The sequence below is a fragment of the Erpetoichthys calabaricus genome, chromosome 4 (genome assembly GCF_900747795.2).
Source record: "Erpetoichthys calabaricus chromosome 4, fErpCal1.3, whole genome shotgun sequence".
In the NCBI taxonomy this organism is placed as follows: domain Eukaryota; kingdom Metazoa; phylum Chordata; class Cladistia; order Polypteriformes; family Polypteridae; genus Erpetoichthys; species Erpetoichthys calabaricus.
In genome coordinates, this window is record NC_041397.2 from 32,958,451 (window position 1) to 32,982,271 (window position 23,821).

Here is a 23,821-nt window from a genome sequence, read left to right on the forward strand (position 1 = left end):
GAAGGCTATCAGGTATAATCCATCCATTTTCTGAGCACACTTAGCAAATGCTAATTTTATAATTTAGAAAGTGATATAAAAATAATAATACTGCACCTGTGTGGAGTTCACTTCTGACCCAGTGTTTCTATGGGTACTCCAGTTAGCGTCCATCAGCCACATTACTTCACTACTGGCAGTTATAAAATGACCCCCTGTATGAGAGTGGTCCCTGCAATAGACCTGGTGTGCTCAGACCCACCCAGGGCCCTGAATGAATAAAATACTTAGTAATTAGTTTTGTTTAACCAGAGCTGTTTTTTTGAATAAATAAATTATATACATAAAGAAATCTGCACCAGCATGCTATACTGGGTGAAAAAAATAAATTTGATTTCCACTTGTGCTACATTGTTTTGATGTTTTTTTTATTATTACAGTATCAAAATCTACGTCCTCACCACTTTTTTTTTGTTTAAAAGTGCAGACATTAGATAGACAGATAGATAGATACTTTATTAATCCCAAGCAGAAATTCATACTCCAGCAGCACCTTACTGATACAAAAAACAATATTATTCCCTGTTTATGCATTTAGTCCACACTACCCCAGCGTTTTTAAACCCTGATAATGGAGACTTTTGAAAGCGCTCTCCAGAGCCGTATACTTTTAAAAACGTCAGCTCGGTGGTGCAGTGTGGATGGATGAAAATTCAGTTCTTCAACTAAATCAACCTTGTCCATGCTTATTATGTGACTCCTTCCTGATTGGATTCTGCTTATTACAACATCTCTTTCCCTGAATGGCCATTCCTTATGGAAGAAAAGCACATTTCAACATAGAGGTGTTGCTTTCCATGGCGTTTGTTGTGTTGCTTACCTGTATGCAGCTAAATTGTGTTTTATACAGTTTGAAAGCTGCATGTGTGGTTTGAAAGCTGCATAGGAAAATAATTTACCAGCCCTTACAGTTTTGGGATAAATCCCATGACCGGCAATGTTACTGTTCCTTCAAGGATTTTTCCTCTGATGTGTATATGTCAAGTGTAGGCAAGCAACTATGCAATATTTCTGTCATTTTAGTATTGAGTGAGATGAATTTCATAAATTATCTAAAAATGGCTTAAAATCTTCTTGAGTTTGGCTTAAAAATGTGGTTGGTTTAAAAACACTTCTTTTAAATGAAACAATAGCAGTGTGTTATATCATAATTAGTTTCTTCACTGCTTCAATAAAGTTTTATTAAACAACTATCCATCTTTAATCCACTTAATTATTTTAATTAGTCTTTTCCTAACAACAAATTATGCTTATGGGCAGTGCTTTTACAAAGTGATTAGCACTGCTGCTTCATAACTTCAGATTACAGCCTGGTCACTGTCTGTGTGGACTCTGCACATTACTGCTTTGCCACTGTGGGTTTACGCACAAGGCCACACTACTTGTGGTAGGTTAATTGGTAAGTCTAAGTGTGTCCTGCAATCAACTGGTGTCCCATCAAGAGTTGGTCCCAGCCTTGACTTCACTGTTGGCAGGCCGGCTGCAGCTCCCTGTGACTTTGAAATGGAATAATGGAGTTTAAAAGTTATTAAACACGTACAAAATATCACAATCAATAAAGTAAAAATGCTTATTGAAACTTTTTCATTGGTCAGTTTAATTCTGTAGATGTGGGGATGTAAATTAAAATGCAACAAAATAAGCAAACCATAGCTTGAGTTTACAGATGTACAGGTCCAGCATAAAGTCAATATGCTCAACCCAACATATATATATTTGGGATGTTGTAGGAAATGAGTGCATTTTATAAAACTCAAATTGGGAAGAGTGAATAAAGTTAATGCACACGTTTGCCCATCTGTAATGAGGCTCACGACTTTATATGTTTTTTGTAAACTGATTCTTAGACAATCTAAATTCTAAAGGAAAAACTCCTTAATGTGGATTCTTTTGTCAAGTCTATTTTGATCAAAATATGGAGCATCACAGATCTGTTTTCTGGTATTTAATTATCATAAAACATTAGACATTATTTCCAAGATTTCATAATTCATTTTCTCTGGTTGAAGAGTAAAAATTAGGAATTCAGACATATAGATACACATTTCACATTACCTCAAGTTATGATATACTTAAGAAAAAGAAAATGACTTTAACATAGCTGCCCAGTAGTTAACATTTGAGTTTATTGGTTTTACAGATGGGAAATAAAGGATTTAAAAAGCATATCTGTCTGTAATATGCATGATTTAAAAGCAACAAGAAAGAGTACACATAGCTATTCTTCTTTTCTGAATAACTTTCATTATTGATCCCAACTCTAGGTTGGACTTTTTAGGAAATCTGGGGTCAAATCCAGGATTCAAGCTTTAAGACAAATGAACGAGAGCTCCCCTGAGAATGTAAATTACGAAGATCAGTCAGCCTATGATGTAGCTGACATGGTGAAACAGTTTTTCAGAGACCTTCCGGAGCCCCTTCTTACTAGCAAACTGGGCGAAACTTTCCTTCATATCTATCAATGTAAGTAAAATGTTATCTATATACAACTCGTCCAGCCTTTATTAGCAGATGGTCGGTCGGTCGGTCTGTCTGTCTGTCTGTCTGTCTAACACAAGAGTGTTGGTGAACCAGCAGGCCCCTGTTTAATCCAGAGGAAAGGTTAGAAATAAACAGGATGCTCAAAACAAGAAAGCAAAGCTTTACTTCTGAGTGTTCTGTCTCGGTTGCTGGTAGTCAATAAACTAACCACCTCCTTCTAGTCCCAGCTGGTTTTGTAGTGCTGATTTCCAGAAGTGGCGGGTCCTAGTGAAGTGACATCACTCGCCTTCCATTTGAGGTTCCCCTAACCAGCAGATGGAAAGACAGATTGTGTTAACAAGAGCACCAACTCTAGGCCCGGGGTGGTAATGCTTACCTGCATAGAGTAAAGAGGATGCCTTCTAATCACACATGCCTGACACTATCTACCTATTTATCTGTCATTTAGTGCCTTTCATTATTACATCTCTCTATTATATAGTGCGTTTCACTTGTATCTGTTTTTTTTTTTTGTTACATTAAAATAGCGACAGTTGAGTCTCAGGGGGTATGGTATTGGAATGTTGAGTCTGAAGTGATGGATATGTAATTCTTTTTTGCCTTGGGGTGAGGGATGTATATTTTTCAAAGTCTGGGGAGAACGGATACTCATTTTCTTTGCATATCAATCACATGGTTTTTCATAATTGCAGAAGTTGATTATCGAAGATCTCGAAAACTAAAATGTCTATACATGTTTACATGTTTACAAGCACTTTGAGCTACTTTTTGTATAAAAATGTGCTATAAAAATACTGTAAATGTTGTTGTTGTTTACATAGAGACCAGTTACCAATCATTCATGTGTATTATTCATTTTACCTCACCATTACTGTAGCGCATATATAGGTTGAGTTAAATGTATATTTATCTGATATAAATGCATGTATATTACATTATCTTGAAGTCAGTAAGTAAAGATTATTAAATACAGTATTAGAATGAAACGTTTAAATGTGGCATCCTTTTGTTCCTAACACAACACCCGGTCCATATCAGTAGAGATATCCAGCAGGATTTTTTTCTCACTGAGATCTGATGTGTTTTCAAAGTGTTCCTTTAATTTTTTTGAGCAGTTTATATATATATATATATATATATATATATATATATATATATATATATATATATATATATTCACGGCATTCGAAGTCTGTGTCACAATCTGATTGTATGGGTGGTTACCTACCAGGTAACGCTTGTGGTTGGCCAGCAATCTGCTAACATCCGCCACGGTGCCCTCAGTTTGTGAGGAGCAGATCATAGAATGGTTGAAATAGTTTACTGTCAAATAAATGCAAAGAGTACGCGACACGTGTTTCGCCCTCATTCTGGGCTCATCAGGTGTACACACTCAACTGCACTCCCTCTCGGGAATCGAACCTCGGACGTCAGCGCCAGAGGCGATGCCCCTAACGTTGCGCCACGGCATGTGGTTCGTTTATTTTGACAGCATGTAGATCGGGGTAATTACATTCACGGCATTCGAAGTCTGTGTCACAATCTGATTGTATGGGTGTATATATATATATATATATTCTCATATTGCTGTGTTTGATGTCATTTTAGCACAGTATTCCTTCTGTAGATGGACATACATGATAACAGCAGTTCAGGATGACTCAAAAATAAATGAAAAAGCAGAAAAATGTCATTTGAATGATATACAATATTCAATTATATAGTTCTTGTATTTTTTGCTAACCAAGATTTAAACAATCCTTTCAAGCATAATGAATTTTCTATTTTTGAGATAATGTTTATTATTGATTTTTGATTAATAAGGTGTTACTCTGTGAGTAATACCAGGAGACAGACTGCAGCCATGCTAGCATTTCATACTCTGATGACTGGCCACTCCATAAGAACACTCTACATGACACTCATTAGAATGGTACCCTTTGAGTCATTAATTCAGTAATGGTTTATGATAAAAAGCCACAGTCTCCTAAGCTTGTCTGGTGTGGTTAACCTCAGAAATTAGAGCTGGGCATGTCTGAGAAAGTTTTGTTTTTTTTGCCATGAAGATGTGCCCAAGGACCAGAGGCTTCAGGCTGTCCAAGCGGCTATTATGCTGATGTCTGATGAAAACCGAGAAGTACTGCAGACTCTGCTGAGTTTCCTGAATGAAGTGACATCTGTCGAGGAGAACCAGATGACTCCTATGAACATTGCTGTTTGCCTGGCTCCATCACTCTTTCACCTTAACATACTCAAGAAAGAAAATCTGTCCCCACGGTATGCTTTTTTTTTTCTTCTTGGTCAAAGAATGAACACCCATAACATTTGAATTTTTCATATTTTTGGTAGCCTTATATTTCAGTATAAAAAAGGCTTGTAAACAATCTCTTATTGTAAGAGTTTTCCTGACCAGGGTTAGTTCACATCTTCTGCTCAGTGCTGCCAGGTTAGGCTGTGGCCCCCCACAATTGAATTGATAATGTTATAAGATGATCATACAAGCAAACTGTGCGTCTGACTAAAAAAAGATTCATGCATTAATTTGCTTAAGTTCTTCTTCCACCCAACATTCTGAATTTATGAATCATGAGTGGGTGAGGTGGCACATCATAGTAATAATTAAACAAAACAAAAGCTAAACTAAAGGGATTTCTGAGATGTAAAAAAGGCCACAGAGTTCTTTCCTGCGTAACAAACTACAAAACAATGAAACCTCAACTGTTATATGTTTAGTATTCCATAGTTTTCCTGCACAAAGAGCCTCACAACTGCTCCACAAAAAAACAATAGCAAAATCTGGTGTTCTGCAGGTTATTTAACGGTATGTAGTGCCCCCAAAGGTCTGTAGACGTTTGGAATGATTTGAAGAGTGATTTATTTGAATATTGGTCCTTAAAAGTAACATACTCAAGGTATGTTTTTACATGTATTATAAGTCACACCTGCAAATACTTTAAAGACAGGTTATAAATATTCTCTGTGCTATTAAGATTGTTTGAGTTAATTTTGCAATATAGGCTTAAATCATTTTAGGTTAGCTTCTGCCTGCTTTGTACTTCTATTTGAGATTCATTTTTTTGCCTATTCTATCACATTTCTGGGTTACCTGGCTCTCATTTATGGATCACAAATTATAGGTATGCCTTAGAGTCATGATGTGGTTGAGGTCAGATAACACATCATTTAGGAGAGAAACAAATGAACCTAATTCAGTCCGTGTTTCACATTATGTCACTCTACTCACATGGGATTGACAAACTTCTCAAAACGGAAAGAAAGTGAGCACAGTTAAGTACAGACAGAAGCTGCACGAAGCCAGCAAACTGAAACAGAGAGTATAAATTGAACCTTCAGCAGGACAAGCTGCATTGGTGTGACTCGAGAATAAATCAAATGAATGTTTTTGCTTGACCCACTCAGCTCCATTGTTATCTCTTAAGAATTACAAATTTCAGGATTTATGAGGCAAACTCCAGTCAGCTTAAGAGAGCTAACTAGTGCAATGAGTGTTCATTACCTTCAAGCAGAGTACAAAACTGGTGACAAGATCACAGGGAGCTGCAGCCTTTTTTTTTTAATACTGTACTATTTTCTGTCTTCTGTGCAGTGATAATGACCAATATATGGCCCTCTTATTAGGGAGGCACTATTACGGCAGCTAATTCATCTGCCAAGGAACCTTCTCTTTACAGAATTTTTGATGTTTTTATCACAATAGGGTAATGCAGAAAAAATATGCAACAGGCAAGCCTGACCAGAAAGACCTAAATGAAAACCTGGCAGCCACACAGGGACTGGCTCATATGATCATGGAGTGTGATAGACTTTTTGAGGTGAGAACATTTTCATTTATTCCTAATGAGGACTGGGTATATTATTTCCTGCTGTGCAGTCTTCTAAAGAATCCTGACAAAAAGGGCATTACATTTGTTTTTTATCTTACTTTTTCTTTCAGATTCCTCATGAAATGGTGACTCAGTCACGGAATTCCTATGTGGAGGCAGACATCCATGCATTAACAATGGAGGAGCTGGGCAAACAGTTGGAAGAAGAAGGAAGAGGAACCTATCAGAGTTATCTGGAAAACCTTATCCAGGCCGTCTTTAAAGAAACAAGAGAGAAAAACAAAGCATGGGTGTCCTGTTCTAGTGCAAACAACACAGAAATTGCTTATAAAAAGGTACTTCACCCAGTAGGCTGACTCAACCTTGACTTTCATTTGGTGAAACATTTATTGTAGTGAGTACAAAATGTCAATTTTTGTGGGACTTGTAATTGTCTGTTCCAAACAACCTGGATGAATTGTTGACTGTTTAAAACAATTACAAGGCATACTAAGCATGCGTTGTTGTGTTTGGTTAGAACAACCAAAATCTATGAAAAGAGTACTATTTTTGTGTTTTCAGACAATGGTGTAATAGGCAGGATTCAGGCATGGAGAGTTTATTTTTCTCCTACTGATTATTGTTCGCAGTAAGGAGACCTGGGTTCGCTTCCTGTGTCTGCATGGGTTTCCTCCCACAGTCCAAAGACATGCAGGTTAGGTGCATTGGCAGATCCTAAATTGTCCCTAGTGTGTGTGCTAGGTGTGTGAGTGTGTGTATGCGTGTGCCCTGCAGTGGGCTGGCGCCCTGCCCAGGGATTTGTTTCTGCCTTGCGCCCTGTGTTGGCTGGGATTGGCTCGAGCAGACCCCCATGATCCTGTGTTAGGATAGAGCGGGTTGGAGAATGACTGACTGACTGATTATTGTTCCATCTGTTTCAATACCTCTCATTCAAGGAAAATGTAACAATTATTTGTTAAGGCGAAAGTAACAAGAAAAGTGCTTTCTTTATGTTCAGATAGCAATCAGTCACTCCTCTAATTGTATTGTTTAGTAATGTCACTGATAAATAATGAGGTAACAATTCATTAAAGAAACACATTTACAATAAATACTTGCAGATGTGGTGGCTTGGTTAAGACTACCAAAGTATAAATCCCTTCATTTACATTGCATTCATTCCATCAGAATTCATTTCTGGCTCAGTGCTTGCTTTTTAAACATTTTTTTTTTGTTTTGTAACAAAGCACTGAAATTATCATTCCACAGCTATAAATGGAAGAGCGGACAATACTTTTTAATGAAATGGGTAACAATAGTTCACCCATGAGTCCACTTTCAAAATTGCTATATCCAGCTATGGGTTAGTGGTTGGCCAAGGTGAGAAATAAAAAACGATATTGAGCATCTGTGTAAAACCGAGCATGAGGACAGTCAATAAAATATATCTGATTGCGAGAGCACACTTTAAAATTGTACAAACTGCGACATCTCTAAATCCACAGTGTTTTTTTCAAGGTTGGTGATGGTAATCCATTGAGGCTCTGGAAAGTTTCTGTTGAAGTGGAGGCACCGCCATCTGTAGTCCTAAACCGGGTGTTGCGCGAACGCCACTTATGGGATGAAGACTTGCTTCAATGGAAGGTGATTGAGACATTGGATAAGCAGACTGAAATTTACCAATATGTCCAAAATAGCATGGCACCTCACCCCAGCAGGGACTTTGTGGTGCTAAGGTAAGTGTAAATATGTTCATTTTACTCTTTTATGTCTGACAGATAACTAGATTTCAAACAAAAGTAAAGCAAGTTCTGTACTGCTGACAGCCCTGCAGAATGCCTTATAGTTGTAATGCTTTAGGGCAGCCTGATGGCACAGTGGGTAGAGCTGCCAGGTGTGACTTGCATTGCTAGTCACCGTCTGTGCAGAGTTTCTTTGTGTCTTTATGGATTTTACTTTGGGGTCTTTGTTTTCCTATCACATCCGAAACAAGTGTGTGAAGTTTTAATTAGCAGAGCTAAACTGGCCCTGTATGGGTATCCCAGTAATGGCCTAATATTATGTTCAGGGTAGGTTTGTGCCTTGCATGAATTAAGTTGTAACCCACCGTGACCCTCAATTGGATTAAGTCAGTGGAGAATGTTTTGTGTGGATTTAGTGAACTTTGGGGAATTTCCTAATGTTTTGATTACCTGCCAAGGAGGGAAACCAAAACCAGCTCTAAAAATCTTATGATATTTTTAATTTAGCAAACAGACACGATATAAAATGATGAAGAACAGCTTAATACCATTTTGGTCAGATGGAATAACTAAAATAAAGTCTACATATTTGTGATTCCATTTTTTAAAACCGCGGATCAACTGTCAGGCTTGCTTGGTTGTAGCATACCAAATATCTGTCCTTCCAGCTGCATTATCCATTTTCAGTTTATGTGGTGCTACATGGGCAGCAGAAAAGAATCGAGCCAGGATGGGGTACTAGTCGGTCTCCGTGTCCACTCATTTACACCAATTTGGAGTCAGCATGCAAATATATAGAAAAGATCAACTTACACTGAAGGAATCCTACCTAGGAATTGATCAATTTTCCAAATATGATGAGATGACAAGGCTGTTACTCCTACTGGGACAAAGACTCCGTTATCCTGACCTGCATGCCTTTGGGGTGTGGGGGGGGGGGAGAAAATAGGAAATCTGGAGAAAACATCCTGTAGAAAGTGGGAAAACACGCAAACTCCCCAAAGACCTGAAGATGACAGGCAGTAGCCGCTAACCCATGGATTACCATACATCCATCGATCTTCTGAACTAACGTAATCCAAATTTTAGGGGATTGGAAAGCCAGTTAATGTCTCAGTAGCTATGGGTGCAAGGCAGGAGACGCCACACTCACTAATTCAGTGCAATTTTGAGTTGAAAAATTAATGTCAAAGTATGTCTTTGGGTTGTAAGAAAAATTTGGTTTGAGCCCAGTTGCCCTGAAGTTGTGAGACTACCTTGCTGTCAGCTACAGATGTGCTACATTTTAACATTTAGATCTGAAAAAGCAACAAAAGCCTAAAATATTGTATTCATGAAAATTGAATAGACAAATAATATATACAATGATAATATATTTCTACCATTTGAATTGGTTTATTTATTAAAAGTAAAATGGTTTAATCAAGTCAGTGGGAAACTGAACTTGGGACCATTTTCCGGTCAGAGATCCGTAGATAATAAGTGGACAATGTGAGTTTGTCTTGTTCTACAATGCTCTTTAGTTTCATTGTGGTGTCACATAAGTTTAGTTTATGAAAAGGAAATCACACAGCCACAGCTTTATCAACAAATTGTAATCACAGAATCAAAAATAAAACAAAAGATGATTGTACAGTGACATTCTCAGGACTGGTCGGTTATTTAGTTTCACTTCCTGACAGTAAAGCTCATTCATATTCATCGTTTTGGTGCATAGATCTTCACAGTTCAGTAATTTCCGTTTATCAATGAATTTCAACAAGGAAAGGAAAGCAGATTTTCTGATGATATTAATGTTGGCATCCAATTAGGGACTGGATTTTAGACCTGTGACCTCCTTGAGAAAGCTTTGTAATCAAACATCTCTGTATGCTGACTATTCTGAGATAACTGTAAAGCCGGGGTCATGTAGAAGCCACATGGAAAACAAAGCACCGATACACCAGGGTCAGTTTTGAGGAGAGTGTTGGAACATTTTCCTGATGATCTGCATTATTCCCTAACAGTTAGATCACAATTGAAGATCCACCTTTTCTCTGTTCCCCTATTCCCCTGTTTCGACTCACTTAATCCATTTCAGAAAGGTGTGTCTTTGGGGTCTTGGCAGCACTGATTGTTCACCCCCCTGCTTAGTGACTGATTTCTTTTGTGGTTATTACCGTGTTTCCCCGAAAATAAGACCGGGTCTTATATTAATTTTTGTTCCAAAAGTTGCAGTAGGGCTTATTTTCAGGGGAAATCTGATATTTATTCATGTACAATAATATACATTTATCCAAATACAGTCATGTCTTCTGGAATATCGTCATAACTCTCCACATTCAAACCCTGAATTCCAGCCTGAATTTCTTGCTACTCCAGCCGTTTTTAGGATCCTCCAGGACTGATGTGCGTGCTTCGATGTTTGATGAATGGTTCGATGTGGTGAGGCAAAATGTCTTTGTAGTGCTTTTATATTCAATCGTCCCATTATCCCCAAAGTAATGACATTTTAAAAATTTGTTATTTTAAAAGTCTCACATACCATCTTCTGTGCCGTCTTTTTTTTTTTTTTTACCTTACAATACCATCAGAATGTACGGCGGTGTATTTGAGCCACAGAGAAAAAAAAGTAAAGAACATAATGAAAATACCTATTTTGTGATTAAAGTGGAAATTTCAGCTTTAAACTCGAAATGTCTACTTTAACTTCGTAGTTTACTTTATCATTAAAGTAGACATCGTAAACGTCATCCCAGTTGTTAAATTGCTACTGGGGATTCCTCCCGAGCTGACAGCAGTGGCAAGCAGCATCACCATACAGAACAGATTACATTTTTGATATTGCAGCTCTCTGCACATTTAGAATTCTTAGATTTATACTTGATATCACTTTCATGATGAAATACATTAAAATATGTATGTTACATTTACAGATAAATTGTTAACTTTGTTTAAATAATGAATACTGTTAAAAGTTACACATATGGGGTCGCAGAGCAGTAGCACTGCTGTCTCGCAGTAGGGAGTCACGTCCCTTGTGATCCCTTGTGATCCCTACCTGGAGTTTGCATGTTTTTCCTGGTGGGTTTCCACAGTGTGCTCAGTTTTCCATCCAAAGACATGAAAGTTTGGAACTTGGTGACGCTAAAAAGACGCCAGTGTGTGTGAGTGCTTGTGTTCACCTTGCGATGCCTCGTCCAGGGATTTTGTTTCTGTTTTGTGCTGATGCTGCTGGAATGGGCGCATCCCCGAATTGATGGATGTAATTGATGGGCGCCTTACTTTTCAGCTGATGATCGTGACTAGGGCTTATTTTTGGGGCAGGGCTTATATTACAGAGCACCCTGAAAATCATGCTAGGTCTTATTTTCGGGGAAACACGGTAGTTATCCATTCCAAGCCTCTCCATACTCACTCAGCATTGTATTAGCTTTACTGTGCTGCTGGTATTTACACACATAACAGAAAACATTAATGCATCAGTGAGTTCCTTTTTAGTTTTAACATTAGACCATGCTTTTAAAGTCTATTGAGACAGTGATTTCCCCCTGGATCAATAAAGTATCTATCTATCTATCTATCTATCTATCTATGAAAACCCTCCTATGTCATACATTTAAAATAAATATTTAAATCATTGGTGCAACTTTAGTTTAGGTACTGCAAAAACACATCGATTTCCCGTTTCCTCTTATGTAACAAGACCTCAACAAAGGCTTCTTTTGGTCTTCATAACACTTATAAATCATCAGTGGATGGGTTATTCATCTCTGTGCAGTGTGGCATATCTGACATGATGGTAACATTATTTGTTAATATGAAGGATTCACAGGTCTTATACTAAAAATGTAATATCAAGAGAAATGTGTCTCAGTAAGCCACCTCAGACCTCCCCAAGGTGAAGTCGCATTGCAGAGATGAATAAACACGTTACTGATGTTTTAAGTGTTATGAAGACCCAAAGTTGTGTTTGTTAAGGTCTTGTTACATAATGGTAAATGAGTAATAGATGAAAAATGAAACATTAAAATTAAAAATAACTATAATGGCTGAGGTGAAGCTTGTCACAGTGTGAGAAGGCACAATGCAGTCTAATGGCTATAGACACCTCTAAGCACACCAGCTGAGGTGGCTAAAGGCACTCTAAGACAAAATATCATAGCAAGGGTGAGCATGATTAGTCATTGTGGCTGCTAATTTCACTTCGGTTTCTTTTATTTTACTGTATGCAGAGAGTCTAAGGCCAGTTCTGTAACAGAGTGAATTTATTTATAAATGAATTACTACAGTCTTTCCTTTTACTTCTAGGTCCTGGAGGACTGATCTGCCCAAGGGTACCTGTGTCATGGTAGCCATTTCCATCGACCATGAAGAAGCCCCTCCAATTGGTGGAGTAAGGGCAGTTGTTCTGGACTCCCAGTATTTATTAGAACCCTGTGGCTCTGGCAAATCCAGGCTGTCTCATGTGTGCCGAGTCGATGTAAAGTGAGTATCCTAGGGAGATGTTAAGATTGTCATTAGGACTGAAAACAGTAAATGTGAAATCTAAAAAAAAGCTGCTTATTCGTGTTACTCCGCTGCAGAATGCCTCTTCTGAGAACTTGAACCGCAACCGTACATTTTCTATCACAAATCACAAAGCCCAGACAAATGAGTGGCTTAGCTGTTTATCGTCGAGGCACAATTTATCAATGACAAACTGCAGTGACTTCCGTGACATACTTGAATGTACATCATTCACTGTAAGAACATGTTAAATGAGACATACAGTATATGATAATTCAATCAAAGATGTCAGGCTTTTCACAGTTTTCATTTCTTTTAAACACAGTAACCGCCTTCCCATTTACATTTTCAATTCCCATACATTACAATGACTCGGATCACAATGCATGATTGTGCTCTTTAATAAAGAGTTAAGGCAGTATTGAAAACAAAAAAAGACAAAACTTACTAAAATCATCTTGCACATCCAAAGCAGTAGGTTAAAATAGGGTTTGCTTTTACTGTTTTAAAAAGGTTATATTTTATTTTGTGCTGTTACTTAAAATATTTAAAAAGTTCAAAATGTTTAAAATTAAAAATACAGGTGTGTACAAGACACAACAAAATAATAACTGTATTATTGTACAGCTTAATTCGCTGCAGCACCCCAGGGGTGATGTCAAAGCCAATTTTACTGAGAGCTAAATTAACTCAATCACTGAGTAGAACAAATGATCTGATGCAAAAAAAAAAATAAATAGAAAAGTACGTGCATGGAATGAAAATAATAAATAACTTAAGAAGTTAGGATAAAGGCAGAAGTCAAGTTGTCCTTCCACAAACCCTCCTTTATTTATCTTCATAAGTCACATATCTGGTGTCCATACCTCAGTTTATGCTGACACCACATTTAGACAAATCATTTTGTCATGTAAGCAAGAGGCAAAACGAAATAAATATGAATTCCATTCAGCATTCATTATGTTTTTATGAAGTTGATTTTTTTGAAAAACATTTTGTAACATGGGCGGCACGGTGGCGCAGTGGGTAATGCTGCTGCCTCGCAGTTAGGAGACCTGGGTTCATTGTCCAGGTCCTCTCTGCGTGGAGTTTGCATGTTCTCCCTGTGTCTGTGTTGTTTTCCTCCGAGTGCTCCGGTTTCCTCCCACAGTCCAAAGACATGCTGGTTAAGTGCATTGGTGATCCTAAATTGTCCCTAGTGTGTGCTTGGTGTGTGCTTGGTGTGTGTGGCGCCCTGCCCGAGGTTTGTTTCCTGCCTTGCGCCCTGTGTTGGCTGGGATTGGCTCCAGCAGACCCCTGTGACCCTGTGTTGGGATATAGCAGGTTGGATAATGGATTGATGGATGGATTTTGTAACATCCGGCATTAACAAAAATAAAATAAGTGTTGAATAATAAACCAATTCAAAAGTAATGTACTGTCACACTTTTGAAACGATATTAAACTTTATACAGGGCTATTCAAAATGGAAGAGCAGATTTCAAAAATTTATTTTAAACAAACTGTATGACACAGAAACACATTCCGCACATCACCAGATAGATGAAAGTTCAAAGTTTGGTCGTATGGTCCTTGAGGTTGCATGCACTCGACATGAGCACCATGTGTAGCGCGACAAACATCAGACCAGTAGACCATTTCTTGGCACACATGAGTCAACTGGTCCCTTGTTACTGAATTCACAGCTTCCTCAATTCGATGTCGCAAATCCTGAAGATTAGCGAGTACAGGTGGAACAAACACTCTTTCTTTAATGTACCCCCATAGATAAAAATCGCAGGGGGTAAGGTCTGGAGACCTGGGAGGCCATAGACGATGAGCAAGATCTTGTTGTCCACCTCTTCCAATCCATTGTCCTACAATGGTGTCATTCAGGTAACACCGGATCTTGTGGTGTTGTCACCATTTTACTATAAACGAGAAACACTGCTCGGTGGCATTCACTGGTACTTTTAGGCAGGCTTTTAAACTTTGAACTTTCTTCTGTTCAGTGATGTGCGGAATATCTTTGTCTTATACAGGATGTTTGAAATAAATTTTTGAAATCTGCTCTTTCATTTTTAATAGCCCGGTATTGCAAACATGGAATTTTCACTGTGCGTATAATTACTCCTAACAGATGATTTTTTTACTTTCTTACATTGACATTTATGGTCACGTGCACAGAGTACAGTGAAATACTCAGTTGCGTGAATGACTGCTCTGTTAATTCTGCATATGCCGATAGCCATTCCATTGCAGTTTAGATGGAGTGATATCATAGGCTCAAAGTTTGTTATAATTCAGCTGAATTCACTTAGAAAATCACAGCATTCTAAAAACAATCGAGTTCTGGGTGACATCGGTTTAGAATTGGCAGGCGATGGAACAAAAATCATAAAATTAGCCAAGGTCATTATCAGAAAATAAAAAAATAAAAAGTTATACCAACAAAACCAAGGACATGAAACCAGAATCGTAGTAGAGATAAGAGAGCAAGAAGATCAGAAGCCTGAAGAGGTTCTTGTAACCAAAGCTGAAACAAAAAATATAAGCTACAGTCAAACACAAAGGGAATTGTAGTTAGAAAATCCAGGAAACAGTGCTAAACGAGAGCTAAGTGTTGATAGTGAGTATCCACAAACTAAAATCTACAACAATAACCTTTATACCTTTGATGTCAGACTAGGCACAATTCCACTTCACCATACCAACCAACTGCTCTGCTACCATATTAACAAAACCCACAAAATGGCAGCACCCATAAGGTATTTGTTTTTTAACATTGTTGAAAAGGTGTTTATATGTAAAAAAATGTAACTATTTACTATGTGTTACTTGGCCTCCCAAGCCCCCTAAGTGATGCCCTGGCTACTTTTAAAGGCCTGGGAACAGCTGCTAAAAAATTAAAAATACAAGTCACACCATGACAGATCAAAACGCCACCACTGCAGTGATAGTCCTCCACACAGACTGACACATGGCGTGTTCTGCTATGCCCTTGTTCATTGTGTTGCAGAACAGTGCAACAAACTCACAGCCATGCACGATAATCACTGTGAGTAAACGAGAACATATAGATTGATGCAGCAGCCTCTATTGACCTGAGGTGAGGCTACATAAAAATAAAATAGCGACCTCGAACACCACAAAGCCCCCATTTTTAGGATGCTGTTCTGTAAGTGTTAGTATTTTAATGCTGTTCATCTCATTTTAATTTTAAAAGACCAGAGCTTCATCTGTCTTAATGGAGTTATATTTTAGAGATGACAGAAAAAACAATTAAAATAAATAGAAAATAATATGAAATCCAAAATGCACACAACCTTAAAAACTTTGTCTAGACCAGGGGTGGGCAATGTCGGTTCTGGAGAGCCGCAGTGGCTGCAGGTTTTTGTTCCAACCCAGTTTCTTTATGAGAAGTCAATTATTGCTGATTAAGCATTATTGCTTACGTGACATTTTGATGCTTCATTTTAGTGGTCTGGGCGGCACGGTGGCGCAGTGGGTAGCGCTGCTGCCTCGCAGTTGGGAGACCTGGGGACCCGGGTTCGCTTCCCGGGTCCTCCCTGCGTGGAGTTTGCATGTTCTCCCCGTGTCTGCGTGGGTTTCCTCCGGGCGCTCCGGTTTCCTCCCACACTCCAAAGACATGCAGGTTAGGTGGATTGGCGATCCTAAATTGGCCCCAGTGTGTGCTTGGTGTGTGGGTGTGTTTGTGTGTGTCCTGCAGTGGGTTGGCACCCTGCCAAGGATTGGTTCCTGCCTTGTGCCCTGTGTTGGCTGGGATTGGCTCCAGCAGACCCCCGTGACCCTGTGTTCGGTTTCAGCGGGTTGGGAAATGGATGGATGGATGGATTTTAGTGGTCTTGTTTGTTAAGGTTCCCCACCCTTTAATTGCTTATTTCAATCTTGAACAGCTGCATTCACTGTTTTAATGGCTCCTTATTAGCAATAAGATGTAAATGACAATCTAACTTGTTTCCATTTACATCTCTGTGGGTTCATCATGCACTGTTTGATTTAATAAACACTTTACAGTAAAATGTGACAGACTGAAAATCAAACATTTTAGGCTTCAAATCATTTGGGATGACATCCTTGGAAAGGAAAAAAATGTACGATATAAGAACCTTACATTGCAGACTAACAAGCCATAGAATTAAATAAGGTCAAAGACTGGCAAGGATTGGTTTCTAATTAAGCAGTTGGGTTGGAATGAAAACCTGTAGCCACTGTGGCCCTCCAGGACTGACATTGCCCACCCCTGGTCTAAACAAATCAAATTTAATATGTTAAAGCATTGTTTATGGCAGTTATTTTGTCGCTTTTGTACAAAATAGTTGTTTGGAATCTTTCACAACATACTGTATATTACAAAACACACTGAGAAACAGAAAAAAAAGAAAATCGAACTCTTTACTCCACTAGTTGTTGTACCCGTTGAATCCACTCCAAGGTCACAAGGGGCTAGAGCGCGTCTCACGATTGTTAATCACAAGGCACCACAGGGCACGTTCAGATACATGTGAGGCCAATTCAGAATCAACAATGAGATTTCAATCTTAATGGCCTAACAAAATTATTTCTATTAAATCACACCAAAAGGAAAATTAGTTATTTGATATGATATGTTTTCATGTTTGGTGCTAGATAAATTTAATGCTTAGCCAACAATAATTGCATTTAAGGTAACATCCTGAGTTTTCAAGTGTGTATGAGGCATCGTTTAGGGCCTAAATCATTCTAATAATGCATGGACTCCCTACTGAGCCAGACACCCCCTACTCATGGAGATGAACACAGTCCTTAGTGAAATGCATACACTGCATCCTGAAACACATGCACTGTGTACTGAGATGAGCCTACCCTGTACTGCTGAAGCACAAACACGATGTACTCAAACCTTTACACTGTCCAATGAAACTCATGTATTGTATATTTAGAGAGAGGAGCGCACTCTATAGTGAAACACGTGCACTGCATATTAAAATGCATTTATTGTATATTGAGATGGCAGCATGGTAGTGTAGTGGTAGCGCTGCTGCCTCACACTAAGGAGACCAAGGTTCATATCCCAGGTCGTCCCTGCGTGGAGTTTGCATGTTCTCCCTGTGTACCTGTGAGTTTCCTCCGGGTGCTCCACGTTTCCTTCCATAGTCCAAAGACATGCAGCTTAAGTGGATTGGCGACATTACATTGGCCCCCATGTGTGTTTGCCCTACGATGGACTGGCACTCTGTCCAGGGTTTATTTCTACCTTTGCGTCCTACACTAGCTGGGGCAGACCTTGGCGCCTCCCGCAACCCTGTTCAGGACAAAGTAGGTTAGAAAGTGGCTGACTGACTGTATTTTGAGATGAATATTCTCTTTACTAAAATGCCTAGACTATACACAGTAATCCCTCCTCCATCGCGGGGGTTGCGTTCCAGAGCCACCCGCGAAATAAGAAAATCCGCGAAGTAGAAACCATATGTTTATATGGTTATTTTTATATTGTCATGCTTGGGTCACAGATTTGCGCAGAAACACAGGAGGTTGTAGAGAGACAGGAACTTTATTCAAACACTGCAAACAAACATTTGTCTCTTTTTCAAAAGTTTAAACTGTGCTCCATGACAAGACAGAGATGACAGTTCAGTCTCACAATTAAAAGAATGCAAACATATCTTCCTCTTCAAAGGAGTGCGTGTCAGGAGCAGTGACTGTCACAGAGATAGAGAGAAAAGCAAACAGATCAATAGGGCTGTTTTTCTTTTAAGTATGCGAAGCACCGCTGCACAAAGCTGTTGAAGGTGGCAGCTCACACCCCCTCCGTCAGGAGCAGACAAAGTGAGACAGAGTTTGTTTTTCAATCAAAAATCAATACGTGCCCGTCGAGCTTTTAAGTATGCGAAGCACCGTGCAGCATGTCGTTTCAGGAAGCAGCTGCACAAAAGATCACAACGTGAAGATAATCTTTCAGCATTTTTAGACGAGCGTCCATATCGTCTAGGTGTGCGAACAGCCCCCCTGCTCAATCCCCCTACGTCAGGATCAGAGAAAGTCAACGCAAAAGAAAGAGAAAAGTAAGCTGGGTAGCTTCTCAGCCATCTGCCAATAGCGTCCCTTGTATGAAATCAACTGGGCAAACCAACTGAGGAAGCATGTACCAGAAATTAAAAGACCCATTGTCCGCAGAAACCCGCGAAGCAGCGAAAAATCCGCGATATATATTTAAAATATGCTGACATATAAAATCCGCGATGGAGTGAAGCCGCGAAAGGCGAAGCGCGATATAGCGAGGGATTACTGTATTGAAACGCACCCTACACAGAAACACTTACACTGTATGGATAAACGCTATATTGAAATGCACACACTATATCCTGAAGCACTTACACAGTGTATTAAGGTGAATACACTACACTTTGAAATGTACACATTTTACGGTTAAACATATATATAGTATACTAAAACTTACACTGTTTATTAAAATGCATACACTTTACATTTAAACGCTTACTATACTGTGAAATGCATACACTCTTTACTGAAATTTGTCACATGGTTTAATAACTCCAAGTGTGTCATTTGTGCTTGTGAAGAGGAAAATTGGTGGCATATGACAGATTAAAACTCTTTTGGTTTTGATAAATTAAATACATTTAATAAATTAACTAGCAAGATAACCCTCAAATTATCTCAACTACCATAAGAAACTACAAATCCTTGTTTTTGATTTTATTTTAACATCCTGGGTAGATGTTTTTTTCAAACTCTTTTAGTAAAAAGGCAGTGTCACAATAAGTACCTCGGCACACGTGCCTGGTTTTCTGCTATTCTACATCTTTATTCATATAAAAACATTATCCACGTGGAACAGGCACGCGAACACAGCATAGGCTTACCTCAGGAAAAATAGTGCTAAGAATCTTCGATTAAATGTATTATTTCTTGGTCATAAGCATAGCTCAGAAACACAGAAGGAAAACTGGACACACAAAAAAATAGTGCTTTTATGTGTGCTTTGGTACAGCTGGGTTTATTGACATTTTTTATTAAAAATGCATCGCTTTAGAGCACAATATCCTATGGCAAATTAGTGCACCCCATGATGGTAAAAAAATAACATTGGTTTGAACAATATCAAGCTGATCCCTGAAGCTCAAGTAAATACCAAACTACTGCACACACAATTCCTCATTGATTCAAAAATCCCAGCATGTAAAAAGCCGTGAGCCTGTTCAAAACAGAAATTGAATTTAACAGAGTAGCCATTGACGGTATCCTCCTCTCTCTCATACTGTAAATCTGAGAGATCACTGCCAGTAAAGTCGAGGACACTCTCTGTTTAAATGACTATCCAGGAAAAGTGTGTAAAGTATCCCTGTCACGTCATGGTATTTGACACGATCGGCATGCGTTTGTTGCAAATCTGGCTTCTTTCATAAGTCAAGTGTATGAGCATTTCAGGAATGACGCAGCCTTGAGCTTGCAATGTGACACTAGAGAGGACTGAAATGTGTCTCTTGGCCTTGTTTCAGAGGGCGGACATCTGAATGGTACAACAAAGCCTTTGGATATCTGTGTGCTGCAGAAGCTGCCCGGATCAGGAATTCCTTTCAGCCAATAACTACAGAAGGACCAGAAACCAAAATCTAAAGGTGATCCCTTTGGCTGTTTTCCCAACAGAGATAACTACTTTAGACAAGGTGCTTCAGTGTGAGCTGCCTGTGGAGGGGAAATAACTCAAGAATATACAGGAATGTCATCTTCAGCCAGGCCGCTTGCAGATTCATCTAAAAATTGTCTGAAGTGTGCAAGAGACCTTGGGGCCATCTCAAGAGAGGAGCTTCTCCCACTCCTTGCTGCTGAACATAACCTTGTTGTGCATAAATTGTTCCTTTTGTTTTTAATTTTTCTTCTTGATTCCAATCACGAGTGATGTTATTGTGCTTTAAACGTTTACACCTCAGCTAACCATGTGGCTGTAGACATGGCATCTTCAGGCAGGACAATGCATGTGTTCTATAGCTCCTCATCAGTGCATAGCAGACTTCTAATCTGTAGTGTTGCAGATCCGACTTTGTGAACATGAAATAGAGATCTAATGTAGAAAAATACCTCAGATAAACAAGGAGATAGATTAAAGGTACATGGAGTATACTTTACAAAGAGTCGAGGCTAAAGCAAAAGGTTCTTTCAACTGGCTGTACACATTTACGGCCTAGTGTAACGTGAACTACAGTACACCCTGCTCTCCGTCAGCTCCGGTCACCAATGAAATTGATGTGTCTGTCTGATTGTCTTTGGTTGGGTATAGTGTATACCCTTAATGCCCTTTTTTGTTATTATAAATGCTACAATTTTCATTATTATTATTTTTGTTATTATTATTATTGTATCATACAATGTCTAGGACATTATCTGTGCTTTGCACAATAGAGCAATGAAGAGCTTCTGAGAAGCATGTTTATTTTATTAATTTTAAATACAAATCTCTCTATATATAAAATATATATATACTGCATAACTGTATATATTTAATGTTTTGTCGTTTTTGTGTTTGCAGATTTACCTGCACTCTTTGCATATTATATTGTTATCTTATTGACTGCCTAGTATTTCCAATTGTTAAAAGAAAATAAAGGAAAAACAAACATGTAAGCCGGTTTTACTAATTGTGTACAATGTGGTTTGTTTTTAACCCGTGGAGTAATTTAATGTGACGGAGACCCCGTCAGAGGATGTAAATACGTTGTGACTCAGGTGTGAATTTCCTCATGCCGGCTCTGATATACTGGAGGTGTCTGAAGAGTGTGTAGGTCTGCTGTCTACAAGTGCAATCTTTTCAATGATAAAATTAAAGACATGTTCATTGTTAACTTGCAGTGTTTTTGGTGTTGTCTTTGTAAGAACATCCTAGCAAGGAGGTGCAAGCTCAGAAAGTTTTAAGACTAAGCAGTGAGACTAAAGAGAAGTTCCGTCTGGATTTCTGCAAGATTTAGAGACTGTGACCGAACCACTAGGGAGCGTGCCAGCCACCCAACCCGACACAGGCAGGCACACTTATAAAACACGAGTACCTTTATTTTTTGTTTTTTCACTCGTGGAGAGCGTCTTCTCCGTTCCCACGAGCCCACAACAGTCCATGCGCAAATAGCACTCCATAACGCAGGGGTCTCCAACTCCAATCCAGAGGCCTCATGCATAACGATGTGAGTAGAATTCGCACTATAACATGACATAAGCACAAAAGTGGAAATGTGCTTACGCACAAAAAATCCAGATGCATAAATCTGTGCGAATGCCAGCTTCCACGTTCTTTCGCTCCATAAATCCCGGTCAGCGTGAAAAGTAACGCACGTGCACGCGCCTGCTGTCCCGCCCCAACTCCTACCAGAATTACGTCTCTCTGAATATGCAAATCAATATAAATAGCCCTTAAGGTCAGCCTTCTGTGAAAAGACAATTACAAAAGCAAGACGGAAAAAAGAAGAATTTCAGCGAATACCAAGTGGAGGCAAGGAAAAACTTACTATTTGTTGGTTTAAACAGTGATATACACAACAAAAGGAAGTTGATCGAGTGACATAGCGTGTCGTAGAAACTCGAAAGCTCACGTTCACAAAGTCACACGGTGTCCTAAAATAAAAAAGAAGTTGTCACATATCAAAGTCACCGTGAAAAGGCGAGTCGTAGCCCACCGTCTGAGTGTCATATGAAAGTTTATTATGGTACAGAGAAAAAAAAGGCACACAGTGGGGAAAAAGCATGAAATGTCAACTTTAATCTCAAAATTTCCACTTTAATCATGTAGTTTATTTTGTCATTAAAGTAGAACATCATATACTTCATCTTAAAATCGTTTAATTTACTAGTTTCTCAAATCCCATTGTAACTAAAGTAGCACTTCAAATGCTTTGTTCTGTATTTGATCTTCTATGTGTGTGAATCACTACGTGCTTCCAGGCTTTCTCTTCCTCCAACAGGACACAGAATCCATTACATTCGTGATATTACAGCTCTCTGAATAATTAAAATACTGAGATGTATACGTGATATCATTTTCATGATGATAGGAGTTAAAGCATGTTATTAAACATGGGAACACGGTGGCGCAGTGATTGTTCATGTCTCGCGCAAGATTCTTGCTGAGCCATGTGTGACCTGCGATGAAATAATTTATTACAGAAGTACTGTCTCTTTCAAACGTACTAACCTCCAATTCCTATCCTTACTTTTCTTTCTCCAAATACCCAATCGCCACACAATCAGCTCTGTAATAGACGTTAAGCCATCTGTAAGCTTAGAACGCCGATTCATCAAAACTTTTAAGGAACATTGAAATATCTTTGTAGTACATGTTTAATTATTCTATCCATCTGTGCTTCCAGTGTTGCGTCAGCACCAGCAAGAATACAGCATGAGGCAGGAACAATCCCTGAATTAGCTAGCGCTGCGGCACCGTGTATTTAAAGTTAAAGTTGTATTTAAAGTTAAAGTTTTATCTGTATAATAAACATATTTTGCTGCATTTCATCTTTAAAATAATATTGTCATCATATGTAAATACGCACTTTATAAAGTGGCTCAGGTTGTGCAATATTATAACTATCGCAAGTTTACAGTGAGGTAATTGTACTTATAAGTACAAACAGTTCTACAAGGAGCACTTGATGATCTGATTGAGTGCGTTTATAGTTCTTGGGTTGAAACTGTTTGTGAACTGCGAGGTCAGTACAGGAAAGACTGAAGTGTTTGTCGGATGAGAGCAGATCAAATAGCGAATGGCTGAGGCAGTGTGTGCTTGATGCTGTATACTGATAATTCTCTTTCCGATCAGCTGCTGTACAGCTGTGATTCACACTCGGATACAGTGATATAAATACTCCGAGTGGTGCAGTGAGAGTAATATGGAAAAAGATGATCTGCTGTGGCAACCCTTAACGGGAGCAGCTGAAAGAAGAAGAAGAAGGTGCAGTGAGACTAACAACGCTAAAGCAGTTATGGTATTTGGAATAGTTTGACCATTCTGTGGACCATTATATTGTTACAGGTTAATGAAAATCAGATGCATTAAATTAATAAACAATATGCGGCTAATTCTGCGGTGGGTTGGCACCCTGCCCGGGATTGTTTCCTGCCTTGTGCCCTGTGTTGGCTGGGATTGGCTCCAGCAGACCCCCGTGACCCTGTGTTCGGATTCAGCGGGTTGGAAAATGGATGGATGGATATGCGGCTAATTTCAGTGTATTTATAAAGCCACGTCAGGGATGTAGATCTAAA

The 23,821-nt window shown here is 38.9% G+C and overlaps 1 protein-coding gene across 8 annotated transcripts in view; it reads left to right on the forward strand.

Moving 5' to 3' along the window:
* Positions 1-21,417, forward strand: part of stard13b (StAR-related lipid transfer (START) domain containing 13b) — a 511,429-nt gene extending 490,012 nt beyond the window's left edge. For all 8 annotated transcript variants that reach the window (XM_051927182.1, XM_028799309.2, XM_028799308.2 and 5 more), the window contains 7 exons: positions 2,304-2,502; positions 4,587-4,797; positions 6,239-6,353; positions 6,476-6,700; positions 7,863-8,080; positions 12,377-12,553; positions 20,077-21,417. In XM_051927182.1, coding sequence (XP_051783142.1) covers positions 2,304-2,502; positions 4,587-4,797; positions 6,239-6,353; positions 6,476-6,700; positions 7,863-8,080; positions 12,377-12,553; positions 20,077-20,194 — 1,263 coding nt within the window. In that variant the 3' untranslated portion in view covers positions 20,195-21,417. The remainder of the gene's footprint in view (positions 1-2,303; positions 2,503-4,586; positions 4,798-6,238; positions 6,354-6,475; positions 6,701-7,862; positions 8,081-12,376; positions 12,554-20,076) is intronic.
* Positions 21,418-23,821: the final 2,404 nt, after the last annotated feature.